The sequence below is a fragment of the Bison bison genome, unplaced genomic scaffold (genome assembly GCF_000754665.1).
Source record: "Bison bison bison isolate TAMUID 2011002044 unplaced genomic scaffold, Bison_UMD1.0 scf7180017864503, whole genome shotgun sequence".
NCBI lineage: Eukaryota > Metazoa > Chordata > Mammalia > Artiodactyla > Bovidae > Bison > Bison bison.
The window spans coordinates 5,392,610-5,415,682 of NW_011495061.1; the positions used below are offsets into that span (position 1 = coordinate 5,392,610).

Genomic DNA, 23,073 nt, shown 5'->3' on the forward strand with positions numbered 1-23,073 from the left:
GACCGAGAGGAGGAATTAATGAGGTAATTACAAAGAGAACCTTGCCAAGCCAACTAAATAGAGAAAAAGATTCAAAAATTGAAAGGGAAATGGCCAGAGCCCAAACCATAAAGTCATATGAGCTCCAAAGAGCAGAGGGTTACACCCAAAGATTGCCTGGCTACTGGAGTATTCAAGACTTAGTTACCCCAAACTAGAAAACATGATTATGGAAGCCCATCTGCTTAGGAGAGCTTGGCATATGCTGGTGAGAGAATGGTAAGTCAGTGGGCATAGTCTGCTTTGAAGTGAAGATGCTCTTTCAGCCTGGGTGGAAAGGAAATGAGCAGTTCCATCCACTCACAAGGAGAGAAGAAATGTTTCTCTGATCAAAATGTCCCCATTAACAAGGGCCCCACAGACAAGAATTTCCTTAAACTTCACCTCTTGGCAAAAATAAAGCCATGACCTGCAGCTCCCTTGAAATTAGCTAAGCCAGGACAGGACCAGGGAGAGCTGCCTTCAGGCCAAGCCAACATCAGCCACAGGTTCCTTCTCAACCAAGCCCTTGCCAATGAGGTGGCCTGACCCCCAGCATCTGTGCATGCCTTTTCCTCCCAAACTCCTTGCATGGACCATGACCATCTATCTGAGATGTAGCCTGGAGCTCTGCTCCTGTGCCCATGACCCCCAGAACACTTCTCTCTGAGTTCCTGGAGAAATAACGTTCTGAGGTTGCTTCAGGGTCACCAAAGGACACTGAAGAGACTTCTATAAGTTTTACATCCCTGACAGAACTTCCATGAATGCTGAGGCCTGGCTTCTGCCAGTCCCTTTGACCTTCTCCAACCTCCAACAAACACAAGGGAGTGGGGGGCTGTCAGCAGAGTCTTGACTTTTTCTTGGCTATGGACAGCCTGAGGGCAGGCGAGTCAGAGGACTCACTCCGATCTTTGGCTCTATGAAGTGGAGGAGTTGAGAGCTAGGATCTCTAAGCTGGAGGAGAGACCCAGCAGAGAGAGCTGGTTGTGGGTCATTCTCTTTGGCCCAGAACCTCTGTATGTGAAGCAGACAGCAGCTTCCTCACGGTTCTCCCAAGCAGAATTCAGGGTCTGGACCTCTGAATGGGCATAATGAAGGGGTGGCCACCAATAATCACTTCTAAGAAGCCAGTTCTGACACCAAAGAAGAGCTCACAATCCAAGGAAGTGGCACAGAGGGCACACTCTGAAGTTAAAATCTTCTTAAGCCTGTAAGTAAGATCTGAGCCTGAAGACCTAAGTGGTCTCTGCACAGCTCCCCAGCCCCATCAAGAATGCTACACTATCCAGAGCTCCACAGTTGCCACCTGCATCAGCATCAGGAGAGGGGACGTGAAGAACAAATACCCTGAAAACCGTGAGAACCTGAATAGGCACCAGTTGAGACCTGTGGCCTCTAGAAGCCTCATTACCACACCCAGCGCAGGTGCCTCTGTCCGAGCAGGCCAAACAAAGGCAAACAGTGACAGTCTTTGGCTGTGCTAGGCCAAGGATCACAGGCCTGCGGTAGACACATCAGAACCCCTCTCCCTTCTTTTACCCTCTTCTGGGCCCAAGAGGAATTCAGATACATACGCTGCTCCTGAGCCCTGCACACTGAAAGGTGAGAAATGTCTGCCTTCGTCAGCAGGAAGAATTCACCAAGGAAGGATGGTCCTCCTGAGCCCGACCAGGCTTGGTCTTGTCAAGTGGACCCTACACATCTGACCGTTCTGCTCACAGGGAACACCCCCTCTTTGCTGTTTATTACTGAAATCTTCTCTGTAGTGGATGCACTATGGCTCCCAAATAAATGCTGTAAGATGCAAACGGCAAAGAAGGGCAGTACAGGCTCGACAAGAAGCGTCTCACATCCACGATCCAAGGAGAATGAGCTGAAAGGTGGGGAGGAGGGGTCAACGGGAGGAGGCACCAGCTGCCGGAGTGCTCGGTCTCCTTCCAGCCCTCACACCTGGGAGATGCTGTTGGCCAGGCGGAATGACACTCGTTTTGCTCTTTCATTCTCCTGAAAGAAAAAAAAAAGAAATTAGAATCAGAATGCCCAAATGTAGGGTTCATTAGTGTGAAAAGTCCAGAATGGGATTCCCTAGGGCCAAAGTGTTTTATTCCACCCCAGGGATGCAACTTCAAAACTCACTGAAGCCACCAAGCACTGTGTGCCAAGTGTCACAGGTGATGGGGGTGGCTAGAGGGACCCTGGCACACAGAGGGCAGGCAGTACATGTCAGTGGAATGAAACAGCATGGAGCTGATGTTTCAGGTCAGGTCTGCACGAGTGAGACCAGACAGAAGGTCAGAGGCGATCTCTTTCCCGCAAGCAACACCTCTCCTTCCTTCTCTACATCAAAGGGCTAAGAAGACGCTCCCTTTCTCCCAACCCAAGTGGAGATCAGGATTGAGACCAAGGGCATCACAGTGTGGAATCACCAGCAGGAGTCAGGAGACCTACCTGGTCCTGTTGCAAATTTTCGGGGTGACCCAGGCAGATACATCCACCTCTCTGAGTTCCGAGCCTCAGGGGTCGCTGGAGTTGAAGAGCCCCACACTGCCTTGCCTTCCACTTAGGCTGAGGGGTGGGAAGTGAGGGCTCCTTGTGCCTACTCTCTTGTGCCACCTGAGCTGAAAAGCCTCACTTCAGGTTACCCTGTACCTGCTGCATGGGTGCCCTCCACCTGCCTAATCACCCACTCACCCCCCCGCCTGCCAGCTGGCAGCAGCTTCTTACCATATGTCGCCGCCGCCTCTTGGGCTGGATGCCCTCCTGCATGTAGTGGGGCCACGGAAAGCCCTGGGGAGTGGAATACCCACTCTCATTAGACACCTCCTCAGAGTCTGAGTCCTCCTGCTGTGGCTGAGCGAACCGTTTCTCAGGGTAGATCTCCTTCAACCAGCCCTCAAAGAACACTTCCAGGCAGCGGCCTGCCTCTGCAACTTCAGAGTCGGGCTGAAGGGGGAGGAGAGCAGTGATTATCTGGCCCTGATCCACCAGCCCATCCCTTCCAGGCCGCTCAAGAGCTGTACAAAGAGCACAAAGCCTGGCTGGGTCTCCTGGATGGCTCAAACTCTACATTTTCTCAGGACCCAGGATAATCCGTTTAGCATCATCAGCTCTCCAAGTAGAAGTGACCCTGACAGTTACCCACAGATAGCGAGTCACTAACAACCCCCATCTTCCTCCTGAGTTCATGCTGAGGCCCAAATGTGGGAGAGAGTTTATACACAGTCTCTACAGTAGGCCCCAGAAGGTCTGCTCCCAGGACCTCATGGCAGCCCAGGCCCAGACCAGACACCCCTATCCAGCCATGATAGTCCTGGGGGTCACTGGAAATAGAGGAGAGGGAAAACAGGGAAGACGTACGTAATTGAACTTAGCACAGTTCCAGAACATGAGGCGGACGTCTGATACCACCTCCTCCGGGGTGGTGTAGTGAGCTGGGTCCTTCTTTTGCAGCTTCCTCCGGATGATCGACAGGTCCATGGGCCTCTTAATAATCTGGTAGTAATGTCGGGCCTTGGGGGAGGAGAGGAGGGGAAGCAAATAGGAAGAGAGAAGTAGAGGAGAAAAGTGAAGGATAAGAAGGAAGAAGAGATAGAGAATGAGTTGGAGTAGAAGTAAAAGAACACAAGGAAGAGAAAGGCAGCAGGAAGCAACAGGTGGAGGGAAGAGAGAAACGGAAATGAGGAGTGGTTTCCATGTCATGAAGGTCTGACGCAACAGCAGCTGTGGAGCGCTGTGGTGGCCAGGCCCCCAGGTCCCAAGATCATGCACAATTACCCCTACTTCCAGCAGCCACGCTCCGAGCCCACCCCGGGCCCCACCGCAATCCGCTCAAGGCCCAGGCCTTCTGCAGAACCAGCGAGGGCTTCCTTACCAGCGGGCTGACAGGTTCATGGAAGGGCAGGCTGAGGCTGTTGCAGCACAAGGACAGCACCAGCTTCTCACACTTCTGCAGAAACCAAAATGGGCAGCTGTGTCAGTCTGCTCTGGCCCCACCTCAGTAGGAATTAACCATGGTGACCCCGATGGCTTTGGCCCACAGAGTACGAGCCACCAGCCATACCAGGGCACAGTTCAGACTCCCAGGCCAAAGGAAGACAGCTGGCAGAAGAAAAATAATAGCGAAACCCCAGGGGCCAATGTCCAGGCATAGCCCAAAAGAGAGGTACCAGAGAGGCTTCTCATCCCCTCAGAAAAGTCTCAGCCCCCATAGGCACAGGCAGGCTACCCCAGGTGGGAACCTTGTTCCCAGAGACCCCTCCCTACCTTCTGGTCATATATGCTCAGGCCAGGAGGGGCCCGCACTCCAGGCTGGCTGAAGCGGGCATTCTCACAATCGTACTCCACCTCGGGCTGGGTCAGGCTGCGGCACAAAGTACACACCCAGTCTCCCCTGCAGAGGCAAGTGAGGCCATGTGAGGCCTCAGCACATGTCCACAGCCCCGTCCCTTGTCCCTCTACCCCGAGACAGGATTGGAGTGGGGGTGGCATGAGAAACTAAGTCCCCAGCCCTACAGAGAATGGCTTCTTAGCAACGGGCTTGAAAGAAACTCAGTTAACTCAGGATTAGTGAATCCAGAAAAACAGGAGTTAGCAAGGGGCTGGGAGAGACGTCAAGGGATATATCTGCACAAGAGGAAGCTGGGAACAGAGGAGGAAGCTGGGAACAGAGGAAGAAGGGAAGCATCTGCCTGTCTGTGTGCAGAAGGAGCACAGAGAGAGCCACTGAGTCACAGACCTGCAGTTTATGCAGGCCAGAGAGGGGAGGAAGTCCCCCAGAGAGAGCCCTGTGGGCTGGCCTGGAATAACCTCCCTTGGAAGGTCACTGTGCCATCCAGGTCAGGGCCCGGGTTGCATGACTCACCCTGGGAAGCTGAGCAGGGCTGGCAAGTGGCAGGAAAGGTGGTACACTTTGGGGCAGCGGTCACAGCACAGCAGCTCCCCCCCGTTGAGGCAGACAGCACAGAAATCCTCATTCTCTATGGGCACTGGGGGCCCCTTCTTGGCTCCAGGGGTTCGAGGAATGAGCCTGTGTTCTTCAGGAGACGCACTCTCCACCTCTGGGGGCTGCTGCCCAGCCAGAGATGTGACAGTGACCTTTCTTCCCCCCAGATTTGGGGCCTGGATGGCATCAGGCAGGTGGTCCTGGCTGACCTTGGGGAAGAAGTGAGTCTGAGTGGTTAGAGCGAGGTACCACGTTGTTGAGGGAGGGAGAAGAAAGATAACAAGCCCTTGGCACCAACTTATTTCAGGACCCCAAACCAGCCAGCCTTAGGAACACCAGGACAGCTCAGACCTAGGGTGCCCCTCACAGACCCCAGGCAGCATGGGACAAGGTGTGGCCGAGCAGCAGCCCCACTCTGAGACTCGGAACAAGGCTGGAGCTAGGATTCTGCCAGGAGCAGAGAGAAAAGAGAGGCTCCTGGACTGGGGCAAGTTTCAAGGAGAAGGCAGAGAAAAGAGGTACCTTAATGGACATGCTGGAGGACTCAGCACCACATTCGATGATCAGCAGGAAGCTCCCATCCTGATCATTCTTCTGTGGCTTCAGCTTGAACACTGGCATCTCGCCCGAGGAGGCAGCACAGATCTTGAGCCGCTCCAGGCGCACATAGGGAATCTTGGGCTCATTACTGAAGGGTGTAGGGCAAGAACCACATCCCTGGGTCTCGGATGGGCCACATTCCTCTGGCCCGACTGCTAAGTCAAGCTCATCCACAATCCCACAACTGAACTTCTCAGGAGCTCCTCAGTCCAACCCTCCACAGGTCCCTGTTCCAGCCCACCACCAGCTCTGCCTGGTCAGGTCCCATTGGCCCCTGGGAGTCCTCTGATCAAAGGGGGACCCCTGTAGAGGGGGAACTGCACCCAGAGTGCCTGCCTAACAGCACTGGAGTCAAGACATCCTCCCACAACCATCCCAGACACACAACCACACACCCACTCCAGGGTCTGAGGGCTGAAGAAGACAGAGGCAGGCAAGCTCCAGATTAAGTCATCAAGGAGGCTCACTTCCTGTGCCAGTCTCCCAGGACGTGAAGTTGGATGGTGGGAGAGGGATGTTGGGCCAAGGGTCTGTTACCTGATACTCTGGTTCCCTTTTGTGTTCAGCCCGAGGGCTCCTTGTTCAAAATTCTCATACTCTAAGACAAAAGACAAATTCATAATACATTTATGATAACACATCCTGTCACCCACACCTTCTACTCTTATCCGCTACTCATACTGCGGTCACACGCCTGTCATACCGTCGTTACTCACACTGTAATCACTCATCATGGTGACAATCCTACCCAGCTCCCTTCCTGAGGGGGGAAGAAGGCTACTTTCTTTTTCAAAGATAACACAGGTAACACTCAGAGGCTACCCAGGAGTGAGTGTTGGGTTAGGTGCTGAGGAGCCAGCATCTCACCTTCAAAATGAGCTCAGAAGTCACTCGTTCCCCATGTATATACTGGTGTAGCCTGCTCTTAGGAGTCATTCTGTGCAGCCCCTTCCTTATCAGCCAAGTGCTGGGATTTCAGCACAGCCTGAGAATCCAGCTCACCTTCCAGGGGCAAGAGGCTCCCAGGAGCCCTCCCCAGAGAAGTGCAGTCGGCGCAGATGGGCAGGGGGCAGTGGGGAGAGAGGAGGACTCTAGCATGTACTGGGCGCCCACTCAGCCCCAGGCGCTGACCGAGGCGCCTTCCATGGACAAGCAGGGTTCAAAATATTTAATTGCTTAAAATTCAGGGTTGCATTATTGTGCAGTTAGGAAGAGCCAATGTGAGGGGACAAGGAAAAAAATTTCTTCATCTATTAAATTTGTAGGTAACATTGATCGTTACAAACTACCCATGCCTCATACACTGAACTAAGAAGGCCCCCAGCACTCACTAGGCAGTTGCTATCTAACTTTCCAGCCAGCCCTCACCTTCCCTGGAAGGAAGGTGCCTTGGCCTAGCCCCATTTGAGAATGCGTGTGGGGAGCTGAGAAGACAATCAGAGTCAAGTCCAACCAGTCCAAATTCCCTTTTCTGTGAGACAAAAATCCACATCAAGGCCAGGTGCAAGGCAAATTCTTGTTACTGCAGAATAAGTCATCAAATGATTTCACTGTAGGTATTTTTCCCAGAAGCCTATAAAGTAGCTATGATTAGCTCCATTTACAGGGGAAAAAATAAGTCAGAAATGTTAGGTATCTTGCACACATTCAAACATAAAGAGAGAGCGGGTCAGCTAACCCAGAGTCAGATGTGTTCTTGTCCCTAAGATGTTTTGCCAAGCCCAGCCCTTCTGGGGTGGTGCTCTTCCTGTGTCCCCCTTCCTATAACCCAGATCCCCAAACTTCTGCCTGGGGAATTTTACAAGGAGGTTAATTCCTGGCCACAGAGAGGGAAACAGAACAGGCATCAAAAGGTCAGTTCTGGACAGAGAAGCGAGGTTAGCCTGAGAGAAACACACTGTTCCCTCAGTCTGATGGCTCTGCTGACCTCCGTTTCATCTGTGGTGCTGAGTCCACCTGCTCAAGCGTGTGGTCAGCATGAAGGGCAGGCTGCTGAGTCTCACCTTTTGGGCTCCGGTACTGCTGCAGGGCCACAGATGTGTTGACCACTGGCACCAGTGCGGGTTTTTTAACAGAGAGGTTAATTGGTTCCTCCAGGTCTGAGGGGATAGATAAGTCCTTGGAAGCATCCAGAGCAGCGGCTGTAGGGCCTTGTCCCAGAGAGTCAGTGAAGCGGGTAGAATCCTCACTTTCCATCTTTCAAAAGTGAAAGGCCAACAAGAATCAAAGAAATCAGACATTTTCCGTGTCGGTGGTCACAGAGCTGTTAAGCTAAGGCCAGAATGAGGCCTCAGGGGCCACCCTTTTGCACAGAGTTAAGCAGAGGACATTAAATGGCATTTCCCCAAGACCTACCTTACACAAGGCATTCCCCAGGGAGGGGTCAGTTCCATCCCCAGGGCACAGGCCCCCTGCAGTTCGGCCAGAACCAGGACTGCAGCTGGACCCGGTCTCCGGCTGCACGTCAGAAGCTGGAAGCACACTTTGCAGAGGACAGGTTGCCAGGCTTGGCACAGTGTGGGTGGGACCAGACATCAGGTTGGGTCCAGCCTGAGAGTGATCACTTGCCAGGCTTGCGATGGCTGGGGAGGGATCACTCATTAGGCTGGGCATGGACTGGGGTGGGCCATGCACGAGGCTGGGCATGGCCGGCAGGTGACTGGCTGTCAGGCTGGGCACAGCCTGGTTTTGACCACTCGCTAGGCTGGACATGGTTGGTGGGGGGCCACTCAGCAGGCTTGGTACCACTTGGGGCATCACTTGGGGTGGGGCAGCTGTCAGGCTGCTTGTGCTCTGCATCTGTGGTTCAAGGGTCCTCGCCAGCCTGGTAGATGACAGCTCCATCTCCAATGTGTTGGAAAAGCCCATGATGCTCAGAGAAGTGGAGTGCTACAGGAGCAAAGACAGGGGAGAGTCCGGCTGTTAGCTAGGAATGGTGGCAGGGAAAGGAGGGAGGCAGCCCGTAAGAGTCCCATGCTCAGATTTCACTCTGCCTCAGAGTCTAGTAGCTTCAGGGAACTCAAGACAGACCATGAAGTCCTGTTCCCATTCCCCTACACCATGGAGGTTCCTGGGCTATGAGCCAGAGAGGTGGGCACAGCTGAAGACACTATTGTGCATGCGTGTGTGTGTGAGAGAGAGACACAGACTGACAGAGAGAGGGAGAGAGACAGTCTACCACTTGACCTGAGGGTGGTACAAACTCACACACACACACTATCAACCACATCCCTCACCCCCCTCTAGTACCTAAGCAAAGAGTCAGACTGTAGGAATACCTTCCCACATTACATGTCCCCCTGACTAAGCCACCAGTGGCCTCCCCTCCCTTCTGGGAGTCCTACAGGATACTTTCTGCTACATAAGAATGGGAGGAACTTCAGAAGGCTCAACCCTGATCTGCTGCAGACATTCTCTGAGATAATGCCAAGGCTTGGGGAGCCCCTGTCAGTCCTGGGGAACGTCAACCCCACAGCCTTCTCACAGGCTTGTTCAGATCAACTCCAGCACCACCAGCATTAGACTGAAGACTCTGACCAAGAGATGTGAAGGTCTTTTCTAGCCCTACTACACCTGCCAAAGCCATTCTAAACCAGAGGCAGAGAACATCAGAGCAGCTAAATCTTAATATGGACAACTTGGACAATTAATGGATGCAGCAATAATATCTCAACCCCCATAATTCTTTGCTCAGTTCTAACCACTTGGTGACCTAGGCAGAAGAAAGACATACAGATTACTATACTAAACCCATTGCAGTTTTTCAGGTTGGAGAAACAGACAGAGGGCAAGTGGTGGGAAGACTAGTAAAAAGTGCAACCTTCAGTAATTTCTATTTAATACCCAAGTCTTTTTTAAGACAAAAGACATAACCATTTGACACCTTTTGAAAATAAAAGGGGAAACAAGGAGCAAATATCTCAAAGCTTCCAAGTCAGTATCTTAAACCTATCATTCTTTTCCCCCTGAGTCAGACATTCAGATTTCCATAGGAAAAGGAATACTTCAAATACCCTCTCAAGTCTCCATATTATATTAGTAAAGCTAATCGACAAAGACTGTCCTCACCTCAGTGAATGTCACCCTGGTCACCCAGTTCTTTGAGTCGGCTCCTAGGAGGGAGGCATCAGTGGGCACCCCTCCGCCCTCACCCAAGCTAACACCAAACCTCAACTCCACCACTTGAACACCTCTCAGCTCTTCCCACTCTTCCTCTCTCTGCTGCTGGTGCCTGAGCCCGGGTTACACGTCATATTTTCCCAGACTACAATAGTAGCCTCTGCAGTGGAGAAATACTTTGACAGCACATATCTGACCACATCAGCGCTCTGCATAAAACCATACTGCTCCCCACTGTGAAAATCCCTAACAAAGCTCCCAAGGCCTTGATGCTCTGGTCTCTGTCCGTCTCTGCAGCCAGAGTTCATATAGTGGCCCTCTCCTCAGTCTTTGAGCTCCAGTCGCTCAGACAATTTTTTTAGGTCCAGAATCATGACATCCTTTCTCTTACCCACTTCAGACAGACTGCTTCCTCTGGAACATTCTCCTAGCCCTGCCCCTGTTCCACTTGCCTTCTGAATTCAGCTCACCTGTGAATTTTCACTCCCCTCTTTTACATTCTCATAACTCCTGTACTTCAGTCTCATAGCACAATCTGTGATACCGTTTGGTTAATACATATGTCCCCTACCAAACTGTAAACTCCATTAGAGTATGTGTGTGTGCAGTCACTCAGTTGTGTCTGACTCTGTGACCCCATGGACTGTAGCCCTCCAGGCTCCTCTGACCATGGGATTCTCCAGGCAAGAATACTGGAGTGGGTTGCCATTTCCTCCTCCAGGGAATCTTCCTGACCCAGGGATGGAACCCTCAACTCTTGTGTCTCCTGCATTGGAAGGCAGGTGGATTCTTTACCAACCGTACCACCTGGGAAGCCCCACCCCATTAGAGTATGGATTTTTTTCTGATTTGCTCGTGCAGTGTTTTCCTAGACCCAAGGGCAGTGCCTGGCTGAACAAATGAATTAATGAGCTATTCACAATTTTTTTAAAACAATAATGCATGACTGTTTATTCTACAAATTGCATGCCCAATGAATAGAAGCTTAGTTCTACTAACAACTAAGTCTATGACTTTCTCTGAAACAATGCCCATTTTTATGTAGCTAAAATTTATTGAGAATTTATTATATACACTGCAATTTGCTAAGTGTTTTACATATATTTCCTCATTTAATTCTCACAGCAAACGTTAAAGGGTTGTGAAGTTTAAAAGAAATAATCCATGTAAACATTTAGAGCAATGTCTGGCAGTGGGTACTCAACAAACCCTAGCTGCTGCTGTTGCTATTACTGTTAATGTTATTATTGTTGTGGCCCTAATTTTATAATTGAGAAAAATGAAGCTCAGAGAGGCATCTGAGGTTTTTTATGTAATTGAAAACATAATTTTATAAATCTCAATTTCTATTTGTGTTCACATATAGAAATACTATTGCTGTTTATATATTGAACTTGTACCCAGCGATCTTACTAAAGTCACATTGAGATCTTCTGTGCATACAAATCATGTTGCCTATGACTAGTGAGTTTTATTTTCTCCTTTTGCTTACATTTGTTTCTCTTGCCTTACTCCACTAGTTAAGACCTCCAGTATGCAGCTGAATAGAAGTAGTGACAGTAGCCATCTTACATTCCTAATCTCAGGGGGATCCTTTCACTATTCACCAGTATGATATTTGTCATAGGATTCTTATGGCTTTAGAATCCAGCTCTCTGGCACTGAAGCCAGGCTCCTTTCTGGCCTGCCTGCCTCTGCCCTTCTCTCTGCTCACCCTCTTCCCTGATCTCTCCCACACTCTGTTCTTCCATCTCTTCATCTTTCCATCACCTGCCCTTTGTCTCTCTTGATTTTCTTTTCTCTTTTCTTCTCCCTCAACCCTTTTTCCTTATTACTTGTTTAGCTGCTTTAGTAAAGCTTATAATTCCTATTCTTAATTTTCAGTTTTAAAAGCAGATGAGCTAAATACCTTTCGTTTCTCTACAGAAAAGTTTACTTTTAATATGTTTCTTCATAGTTCAATGGTCTTCAATAAAAAGGCTTCAATTTGCTGTACAGTCTAAGTCCCAAGATCAGAAAGGTGAGGAGGAGGAGGGATGGGGGAAATGCTCAAACGAAATGGGATAAACTAGGCATAGAGCCCAGTGTAAGGGACTGAGGCCAGAGGCCAAGGGCTATCTCAAACATACCCGGGCCTGCATCCCTTGTGTCCCTTTGTTGTCCTGGTTATGCACTCATACAGCTCTCTGATATTCTGTATTTTCTTATCTTTGGATAAGAATATCCAACGATCATTGTATTTCCTTTTATACACGATTGTCTAATCCTTTGAGCTGGATACTTTGACTGTCTCCCTATTTGACATGTATATTTAATGCAGTCATCTCATCTACCAATGACACAGATAACTTAGTGAAATCCTTGGGGCCAAGCCTCAAGAGCACCAAAATCCATCTGGAACCATTCCAGGTCCCAGATGGTCAGGGGCTGTATGCCCTTAAGATATACACGAGATTAAATTCCCAAAGACAAAACCTTCCAGATTAGTAGAGATCACATTTGTAGGATTCAGTTCCCCTTATTACATATCACGAAATGTGAGTTAATATAATGATAAAGGAGAGAGAGCATGCAGCTTGAGCCATGGAAGAATTGTGGAAACTCTGTTGTGGTTTATTTTGAGCTGGGCCTGCTGGACTTGCTCCCACAACACCTAGCAGATAGCATGAGGTTAGTAACTTGTCCTGATACTGAAAACTACACTGATCTCTTTCCTGTTCATATCTATAACCAATCTCAAGAAGGCCAAGGCTATCAGGAGTGGTGTGAAGCTCTGGTAACAGTAACAAGGACCTGGGGAACGTATATGGGGAAATTCTAAGAAGAGACTCAGAAAAAGTGCTCTGTGGAAGTTGGCCTCAATCCTGTTCTATAGGCTATGCAAATACAGTGGCAGTTCTGGAACCTATTATCTTGTATGTTGCTTATGTTTGATACTTCATTTGGCTCTCTGGAGTGAATAACTACAAAATATTAACACAGAAGGTCCTTATGTCATGCACGGAAAGAAAGAGAGGAGTTGAGATCCTCTATCCCACTCTGCTACAAGGTGAGTAGGGACAAGGGGAGGGCCCACTTTCAGGGCCAGGAAAGCAGGCTGAGTCGCCGGGGCCTGCAAGGAAGGAAGGAAAGGTCTTCTCAGGAACGTGCTACAACTGGAGAAGGGCTTGTGAGTATGGCCAAGCTGTCCGACATTTGGTGTCTCACACACAGGAGAAGCTTATATGTCAGGGGAGAAGGTGCTATCTGCCTTCTCTAGCACCTGGGATTGTTCAGAGGTCAAATGAGAGAAGGTGAAAGTGTATGGCCAGCTGGAACGTCTGTGCAGGGCAATCACTGACACCTCCCAGATTAACTGACACCTTGAATTCATCTTCACATATAAAACCTCAGGCTTCATCAGTGAGCATATGTATTTTGAGGTTTGCAAGTAAAAATAAGCTATTTTCTAGTTCAAGGAGAAAAGTCAAAAATGCAAAAAAAAAACAAGAAACCTCTGGGAATCAGCTCAGGTCACCTCTGACATATGAAGGGCGCTCTCTCTTACCTCCATGACCTAGTATCTCCTTACTTGCCCCTAATTTGGTCTCCTCCCAAATTATATGTCCCCTTCCCTTTGCTTTCCTTGTCTCTTAATCTCTTTATCTCTGCTTGCCACCTGCCTGACCTGTGGCCTATCTAAGTTGTCTGAAATTTCAACCTCTGCTCCCGGTCACCTTTGCAGTCCTTCACCCGTCAAATCCTGTTCATCTGTGCTCTGTCACCTGCTGCCTTTCCTCTCCCCTTTCTCACCACCCAGATCTTTTTCTGGAGTTCAATTTTTTTTCTTTCTTTCTTTTTTTTTTTTTTTTTTGCTGAATTCAATTTCTTTTTCTGAAGACCTGAAGTGCCTACATTGCCATTCTAATGATTGACACAAGGTGCTGTCAAAATTCAGGGAAGACATTGTTCTTTCATTTTAACAGGAAGGGAAATTGAGACACAGAGTGAGTACCCAAATTTTCCAAGCTCAATAAAGAATCCAAGACTGGGCCTAGCCTCAGAAACCTGCTGGCTGGTCTTGATTTTGTGCCACTAGGTAGAAAGCTAGTGCTCTAGTACGACGTGATTGAGAAGTCAATAAGCAGACACCTGGTGCACATACCCTGAGTTTAATATAAATTTCAAGTTTGTACAGCAAGATAATATTGCTGGGGATAAAGTAGCACAGATAGAGTAGTGTTTCACAGAAATCAATTTTCCAGATATCTGAAACATACATCTTTCAATAACAAAATGCAATTGACTTTAAAATATTATTTTGAAGGATAGTACTTCTAAAATGCTTTGCACACTACCCTGCCTTACTAAACAGAGTACCTGAGGCCAAATGAGACCATTTCTTAGTGATGTAAAAGAATTCTGATGAATCTCTATTGCTGGGGTATTCTGTAGTTCATCAGTGCTTTAGGGAACTTCTAAGAATATAGTAGGGTTTAGCTAGTCCTTTCCGTGAATGACATCACATCATGGCACTTTTCCAGGTGGTTTCTTGTCTTCTCTCCTGTTGTTAGCTGCCATTATAGAAGTCCTAATTCCCTGCTTCTACTCTGCTTACTGCTATATATAGAAAAACTAAAAATTTCCAAAGAAAACCATATAACTAAGCTTGCTAGATCAAGTTGACTAAATTGGGCTTATAGTCTCATACAGAGTATAATGTGTGAGGTTTGTGACAACTATTCTTGCTGCTGTTTTGAAGCTTTGCTTGCTTACTTCTGGTTTCAGGTTTTGATCCTAGGAGTTAAATTTGTCAAAGACTGACCACCACGTACAGGTACAGTAGGAGAAGAGACCAACGACTTGTGAGTTGTCTTTTGGAAACACATTGAAGGCCTTCACCTTGGCTGAAGGAAATAGGTAAGGAGATAAGGATGCATGTAAATAGATTTGTGAACTAAATCTTTGGAATATTTGAGTGTTTCAACAGCTTCAGATTAAGTAGACTGCTTTAACAGCGGTAGATCTTGACACAACTGAATCAGATAGCTGAGTGGGGAACTAACTTTTCCTGCCAGTGGTTTCACAAGTTGATTTTTAATAGGAAAGTTGCTCTTGCTGATAGTAAGTGTCCTGCCAGCTCAATGAAAAATTCTTTTATGAAGTAAGGTTGTTGCTACAGATGTAACTATGTTGATATCCGCTAACCAATGGGTGTCAAATGGGAAAACAATTATGGATGGTGAAGAGAGAAGAACTGAAGAGTACCCAGTGCCCTGATGCTCCAAGAAGATGGAAAAAACAAACAAACAAACAAAACAAAGAGGATCAGGGTCTGAGGCTGAAGGAAGAGCAAAGGAAAAAGTGGAGTCCAGTGAATCGGAAGTGAAGGCTAGAATGAGTGGAACCTTTACAATCCAAATTTTGGACATGTGGAAGAACTAGGCCAGAGGTATTTTTCTCGGGCTGGGTTAAGGAAATTTAAAGGTCTAGGAGCAAGAGCCTATTTTCTCGTGAACCAGGAGACCTAGACAAAGATCTTAGGTTTGGTCTGTGAATGAAATCAGGACAGAAGGAAGGAGATAGGCTTCCTAAAGAGTATAAAATTCACGGAGCCAGACCTGGGGAGTGTTTGGCTCGATTCCTATGTGGGACAGCGTGCACATCTCTATACAGTTCTGCCCTGTCAATGGGTCACAGCCTGGGCCATAAGAAAGCCTTATCAGGCCCTGGAAGCATTCTGAACAAAAGCTGTCAGTGCCAGGCTGCAAGGAAAAGACAGTTGCTTTTGGAAAGGACATGGATGAGAACCCATGACCTGGTCTATAGCCATGTATTTGGAGACTGTGAAGGCAGGGTGCCTACTTTTTCCTCACTTATGTCAAGGTTTAGAATATGCATTTAAGCAAATTATTTTCCATCTCTGGGCTTGAACTTCCTCCTCTACAGGTGAATGTAAATCTCACTGAGTTTTAAGAATCAAGTCAAGAGCCCAGGCATCAAAATGCTTCAATAAAGGCATCAATGCTATTCATCAGGTTCATGATCCTCCACTCTTCTGCACCACTCTTAATCCCGACCACAGGAATGTCAAATACTTCTGCATCATTTGCTGACAATATATCCCAGACTCCACTGAAGCTGTAAGCAATAACTTGGTGGCCTCAAAGTCCTCTGAAGATCTGGGGCCCTGCTATGAGCAGAACAGAGGCCCCTCTTGCAGGGGAACTGGGGTTCAGTTAGAGCTCTCTGTGATACCTACAGCCTTGATTCCATGAGGGCTGACAAAAGGAGTGTGTGTATTTTTCAGCAGTCGACTAGTTCAGAAGTATGAAACGAAGCCACTGAAATGTCTTCCAGTTTCCCTTGGTATTTAAAGGGTTCTGTTGTAAAGTTGTCTTTCTTCACCACCTTTTTTCAAAGTGGCTGAACCAAGATTAGAAATCTTAGACAACAGCAGCTGACAGACAAATGTCCAAGTTCACACAAAAACATTCTGCTGGCGGCACGGAAGGTGGTGGGATAAAATGCTCCAGAGACTGCAGAACCCATTCTAGAACTTTCACATCTCATTTGCAGCAGCAATCTGTTTTCACCATCAGCTCATTCAGGACCATCTCCCAGGTACGTGTGCACAGCTGCTTGGCTGTAACAAAAGTCCTCCTTGTAGTGACACGAAGCGGCTCCGAGCAGGAGTAGGTCTCTGTGGAACACACAGAGCTGTGCCTGCTGCCACCGTTTCCTCTCGTCTGTGCACTCAGATGGACTTCTGACTTCCCCTGGCGCTTGCCAGCCAGTACAGACCGAGAAGTGGGCTGGGGGCTAAGTGCCGTTACCAAATAAAGATTAGTCAAGACCCAACTAGGATGGGTCCTAAGACTTCTCCCCAGCAAGGCCTCAGGCTACTTCAGGGAGTATGAAGATAGGAAAATCCAGCAGTGAGTACTACTCCCACTGCAGTGCACAGAGAGGCAATTTAACCTAGTCATTGAACCCACGGCTGAGGCAGGAACTGTGCTCTGGGCCTAACCTTGCCAATAGTTGGCTGTTTAACTTTTAGGCGGTCACTTAATCTCTCTGTGTCTCAGTTTCCACATCTTTCAAAGGGGAATAAGAAAGTGGCTTCCTCATAGTATTGCTAGGATAAACAAAGAGATAAAATAGAAAAATACATATAAAAATCTATGGAAAAAAAAGTATAAAATGCTATACAAAGTATTATAAATCAATGATAAGATGTTTAGAATGTTGTTGGGTAAACTTGACCTTCATATCCCACACGGTGCCCAGTCCCAGATTCAAGACAATGAATTCCCTCAAAAAGAAAGCCCCTTTCCTTATTTCAGGAGCTTTGTGTATAACCAGTACCTCGCTCAGTCAAGTAGACCCAAAGGTTCCTCTGGACCAGGTTCCCCTGGATGGCAACCTTGAGGATCCTTATTCTGGGAGTACAAGCCTTAAAGAAGCCTATGAAATGTCTGAAAAAAGTCAGGTCACGTGGCCCCTCCACACCTCTGCATAAGTCCATGGTAACAGCCAGAGGCAGCTCCAGATGAAAAGTTAGATATCCTAGGATCTTCATTAACCCCACTGCCACCCTTCAGCCATGCAGGAGCAAAGCAGCCCCTCCCTTTGCGGCTCCGAGCACCCTGCAGGCCACCCACCCAGGTAGCACAGGCTATGCTTGCATGTGGCTTGCCTCCTTTCCTCTCTACTGGGTGGAGGAGCAGAACTGAGACCCATCAAATAAGCAGAAGTATATTCAGTGTGGCTCCCACTACCATTTGGGCACTGGTAATCCCCATGCTCCCTACTGCCCTCTAGTGTTAGCCGTCTTCCAGTCATCTTATAACGTAGCCTCCAGAGGAGACCACCACCAATTCAAAACTTGACTTTTTCCTCCCCTCAAATGTACTTTTCTTCCCATGCTCCCATCTCAGATGAATGGCAACTCAGTGGACCAAGACACACCCTGGATGTCCTTTCCCCCACTTCCCACTGCCAATCAGACTCCAAGTCCAAAAATCTCCTAGGATCTGATCTCTTGAGGTCCTTGCTGCCTCTTCTTTCCCATCATTACCTGATTTCATTCATCTTCTCCTATTTCTCCTCTGTACTAGTTTGGTCTCCCTTACTGTAACTAAAGTGATCTCTCTATACTTTAATTCAAGCCATGTTAGTAATCCTCCTTGCTAGTAATCCTTCATTCACACCTCCCAACCCCCAAGACTGAATCCCAAATTCAGACCATAATTCACAAAGCTTTCTAACTACTCTGGTTTCAAGCACTCCCATTATCTAGTTCATCTCATGTTCCTACCAAGTCAAATTATCTGAAACCCCCTAAGTAGCCCAGGCTTTCTCTCACTTCTGGACCTTCCTACTAGCCATTCCCTCTATTTATTCTGGCCTTCCCCCTCCATCTCTCCTTCACCAGCCTAATTTTTCAAACAAATCTCAACTTAAAACCATGTTCTCTAGGAAGTAATCTCCAAGAGTTCAATGCCCTTATATACACCCCACTGACTATCACAGCACTTTATCATACTTCATGGTTGCTGCTTGTTTAACTCTCTCCCACTAGACTATACAGTACAAAGTGAGACTACTTATTCATCACTGTGTTCCTGACACCTATAAAAATAGGAGGCACACAGTAGGAGGTTAACATATTTTTTTGATCACTGAGTGAATAAATAAATGGGTGGATAGATGGATGGTTGAACAGATAGGTATCTACCTCAGGTGTAAGAATGTAAACTGCTAAGAGCCGCACAGGTCCAATTTATAGCATCTTTTGGGCCTCTAAGCCATTTTCAAAAGGATAGGGCAGGCTAGGCACAAACTAAAAGGCCTTTAGTACCAGACTTCAAGGGATTTCTAAGGTAACACTGCAATTTTGCCATCTCTTACTTTTCAAAATTCTCTTCTCAGGTATCACTGAGGTAGACTGATCTATGGCAATGGTGCTGCTGGGAGAAACGTGATGAGGGTAGTGGGTACAAAGAACCACTAGTGAAACTGGGACTGTAGACCCAAGGGATGCTGCAGGGCTGAGAGTGCAGGCCAGAGGGTGCAGGACAGCTGGCAGAGCTCCCGGTACAGGCTGAGAGGAAGTTCCAGGAGGGTGGAGGGGACGAGACCAGAGAAGGGACAGGATACGGGGAACAGGCCAAGGGACACATGGAGGGCTGGTGGGAAGGCACAGCACTGAGGTTCCAGCTAAGAGGATGACCGGGGTAGAGATGAAAGACAGGAGTAAGAGTAGGTCAACCAGGAGCTGTAGGATTCTGGGTTATTGCCATGAACCGTCCACCAAGCAGACAGGGGGACAGACAGGAAGAGCTTCGTTAGCTTATCTTCAAAACATCCCAGTGTCCTCAGACACTCAGCCACCTCTGCAGGTCAGCCCTGCAGACCACTCACCCACAGAATTCCATTAATTCGAATTCTAAAGCCAGCCAACTCTGGATTGTGGGACCACATAAAACACTTTCCCCACTGTCATTCATTGCAGAGAGGAAAAAGCTCAGGCTGTGAGTCTCATTTTACATAAAACCTTAGCCCCTTTTATCTATTAGCTGTAGGCCCCTGGATCTGAGTTTCCTTAGCTATAAAATGGGGATGCCCACCTCACAGAACTATTGGGATGGTTAAGTGAAGTCACCCTGTGGAGCACCAAGCACAGTTCTAGGTACACAGTCAGTGTTCAACAAACTGGCTTTCCTTCCCTTTCCCCTTCCTCTGGAAATGAAGCCCAGCTGCTCCCAATTTAAGTGCAGGGGAGTGCCAATGGGGTGGAGGAGGACCTTGCTCACTCACTAGGACAGAAGGCATGAGTCAGGGCTGTGTAACATCCAGGGACGGGACAGGGACACTCCTCCCCCCGCCCAGACATCCTCAGCCAGGTCCCCAGGGTCTTGACTGGCAGTGGGTCCCATATGATCAGGGAAAGCAGGCTCCAATTGTACCTTTCTCACCACATTCGGAGAGGAGTGCTGGATGGCGCTGTCCAGTGGGGGGACACTGTGAGGGGTTTCCTCCCCAGATGCCTGGGGCAAGTTAGTAGCAGTATTCTTGTCAAGAGGGAGAGTCGGCTTCGGGCCTTCAGGTGCTGGGGGCTCATCTGCAGCCTGGAGGAAAAATTAAGAACTTGGGTGGGTCCTGAAATGGCAACCCACTCCAGTTTTCTTGCCTGGAAAATTCCATGCACAGAGGAGCCTGGCGGGCTACGGTCCACAGGGTCACAAGAGTCGGACACAACTGAGTGACTTTCATTTCCCACAAAGAGTAGCCTCGGTGGTAAAGGCTGAGGCCCACCTGCGCTGCCCACTACTGCCATCACCACCTACACGCTGTGGATGGCCTGAAATCTTTTCAGGAAGATACTCTTATCTAAGCTGTTCCTAATATGACATCTTAGAATAGAACTCAAACCAAGAATCATGAGCTAACTTTGTCATAGTTACCTAAGCAATCACAACAGTTTTGACTTACATTTATAGAGCTGTGGTCCTCTATAAACCCTAGACCCTTCTCTGCCATCGTAAGAGTTATTCTATATAAGGAACTGAGCCTTAGAGGCAGACATTTAAAGCATGATCTGAAGTCAGTGCTTAGGGACTTCCCTGGTGGTCCAGCGGTTAAGAAACTGCCCTTCCATTGCAAGAGACATGGGTTCCATTCCTGGTTGGGGAACTAAGATCCTACATGCTATGCAGCACAGCCAAATAAATAAATATAAAATTGAAGTTGTCAGTGCAGAAGCATAAATGTTAAGCCTTATATTTTGTAATAAAGTAAAAGTCTATAGAGCTGCTTTGAAGGTATAAATGTGGTTACATATATTTCACTGTGAAAAAAGTGAAAGGAGAGGAGGAAGGGTCTGGAACAGGAAGCTGTTGGAAACCACGAAAAGCAAGAATTAAGAATGAAGATGTGGAGTGCTGCAAAGATCCCAGAGGTACGAACTGCACCTCTCCAATTGGCTTTTAGCTGAGAAAAGAGAAGAGCAGCCTTAGTCATCCTCCTAGGGAGAGAACAAGGCCTCCTCCGTGGCAATTCAGAGTCAGCTGGCGTGGACCCAAGTCTTGGCACTCCCTGCTGTCACTTCAGTCGTGTCCGACTCTGTGTGACCCCATAGACGGCAGCCCACCAGGCTCCCACTCGATGTTTTATGAGCATACATGTGCCCTTCGGTCGTGTCCAACTCTTTGTGACTCTATGAACCACAGACTGCCAGGCTCCTCTGTCCATGTGATTCTCCAGGCAAGAACACTGGAGTGATTTGTCATGCCCTCCTCCAGGGAATCTTCCCAACTCAGGGATCGAACCCGTGGCATTGGCAGGAGGGCTCTTTACCACTAATGCCACCTGGGAAGCCCCCAATGTTGTATGATCTCTAGGCAAATGATATGCTTAAGCTCTCCCCTTCCCCCAGCTGGGATTCATAAGTTACAGTAAAGGAAGTGAGGTTACAAAGGTAAGAGACAGCCTCCCTTCTGCCCTGCACTGACTGGAGTCCAGCACAGCTCAGGAGGTTCCATTAACAGACATGGTCCCTAGTGTCACCCAGGAGGACAGGACTAAGCCAGGCCACTCGGGACAGGATTGAGCCTGGATCTGTGTTGGGGCTAAGTACTGTGCTCTCTGGAGTGGAGCCTTCCTGAGATGGAAGGCGAAGTCCAGGACAGTCTTGAATTGGGAGGGCTGAGTTCAAGGCCACCTTAAGAAGAAGAAACTGTTCCTGTGCCACACTGTGAGGGGTAGGCTGTGTCCCTGACGCTCTCCTAGGGAGAATCTAGGGAGGTGGTACCACCCTGACCTCACCTGCACAGTGTCCTCTTGGCTCTGGGACTGGACGGGCGCCGGTTGCCTCACAATGTAATTGATCTGCCCCACGATGGTTTGCTGTAGATGCTGAGGCGATTTGGTCTGACTCAGCTGCAGGCTGGGCTGTTGAGCCTGAAGGAGAAGCTCCAGGTCCTTCTGCATTTCCTCCAGCTCAAACTTGTGGTGCATTATGTCCATGTTCTGGGAACAGGCGGGCCCCGGGGGGCTCTCGTGCTGACTAGAGGCCAGATGCTGAGATGGTGGGAGAGGCGGGGGTGGCTGCTGTTGGGGTGGAGGGGGTGAGGGGGTGGAAGTGGCAGCTGCTGCTGTGGCGGTGGCTGAAAGTGGCTGAGCTTCAGCTTCTGGTGGTGGCCAAACTGCACCTGGATGGAGGGTGTCTGCAGGGTGGGCGGGGCATGGGCTCCTTGCTGAACATCCTGTGGGGGAACGATGCACACGGGCTGTGAAGTCAGCTGCTGCCCCAGCCGCTGGGGTGTGCTCTCCGGCTCCGCAGGGGGCTGGGTTTCCAGCCAGGGCTGAAGCAGCTTTGGCGGGTGAGGATTGCAGGGCAGTTCCTTCTCCCTGGGCAGCAGCATGGAGCACTGCAGGGAGCCCAGCTGTTGGGGTACCATCTCGGAGGGCTGCCTAAAGCTGTGCACCGGGTGTATGCTGGGTGGGGGGACCTGGCCTTTGAGGGAGGGTGAGACTGGGGAGCAGTGGGAGCAGCACACGGAGGAGGAACAGATTGCTGGAGACTGGAACTTGTGCGAGGGATGGCTGAGAGTCTCTTGCTGAGCCACCGGGGACTGGTGGCTTTGGTAAAAAGATGATGGTCCCTGTAAGCCTCCATAAGCAGGAGTATCTGCCCGGGACAGCTGTCCACCCTCAGTAGTTATACAGCCTAAAAATTCAGAATAGAGAGTGTTTCCAAAGGTGATCTGCAGTTGTTCCCCCTACTCCTGCTACCTCCCTCTTCCAGGGCCAAAGGATATCATTCAACAACCTTGTACCAGAGGCAGAGATTAAGAAATTCAATCCCTAACCCCCAAAACTCAGTCTAGAATGATATCAGCAATAGAAACTATACAGACCTGTGCTGGGGGCCTGGAACATTTGAGGAATCAGCTCAGCTTTTACCAGAGGCTCAGTCCTGACTCTGTTTGTATCCCACTAGGGAAACCTGGGCTCCCTCACAGAGTACCCAAGAAAGACTCAGACCAAAACTATCAACACTGAGGGGAGAAGAGGGAGTGTACTAAAAAGTAGCAAAGGAGATTCATCCCCAGGACAAATGGGAAAGTCCCAAAATACAGTTCTGGAGAACTAGATGTTGGGCAAGCAGGGTGGAGGAGAGTGGGGAAGCTCCATCCCCAGGTCAGTGCCAAGAGTCAGTGCTGATGTCTGAGGACCCTAAGGCCCTCATGCATGAGAAGATGATGCTATTGCTGTTTTAGTCTAATGGCTTCTTCAGCTCCTCTGAGGCTTATGTAGGGGAAAACCAAGTGTCCTGAGGGCAGGTGGTCACCTTTGGTCACTTAGTGGCCAATGTGGGGCAGGTGCTCACCAAAGGTCTGTGAAAT

The 23,073-nt window shown here is 48.8% G+C and overlaps 1 protein-coding gene across 1 annotated transcript in view; it reads right to left on the minus strand.

Moving 5' to 3' along the window:
• Positions 1-6: 6 nt before the first annotated feature.
• TRIM66 (tripartite motif containing 66) overlaps positions 7-23,073 on the minus strand; it is a 50,724-nt gene continuing 27,657 nt past the window's right edge. The window contains 13 exon segments of the mRNA XM_010829374.1: positions 7-2,025; positions 2,746-2,964; positions 3,379-3,531; positions 3,893-3,967; positions 4,285-4,411; positions 4,883-5,172; positions 5,486-5,651; positions 6,101-6,161; positions 7,567-7,759; positions 7,919-8,452; positions 19,633-19,794; positions 21,491-21,793; positions 21,796-22,394. Of these exon segments, the coding sequence (XP_010827676.1) occupies positions 1,966-2,025; positions 2,746-2,964; positions 3,379-3,531; positions 3,893-3,967; positions 4,285-4,411; positions 4,883-5,172; positions 5,486-5,651; positions 6,101-6,161; positions 7,567-7,759; positions 7,919-8,452; positions 19,633-19,794; positions 21,491-21,793; positions 21,796-22,394 (2,942 nt within the window). The 3' untranslated portion in view covers positions 7-1,965.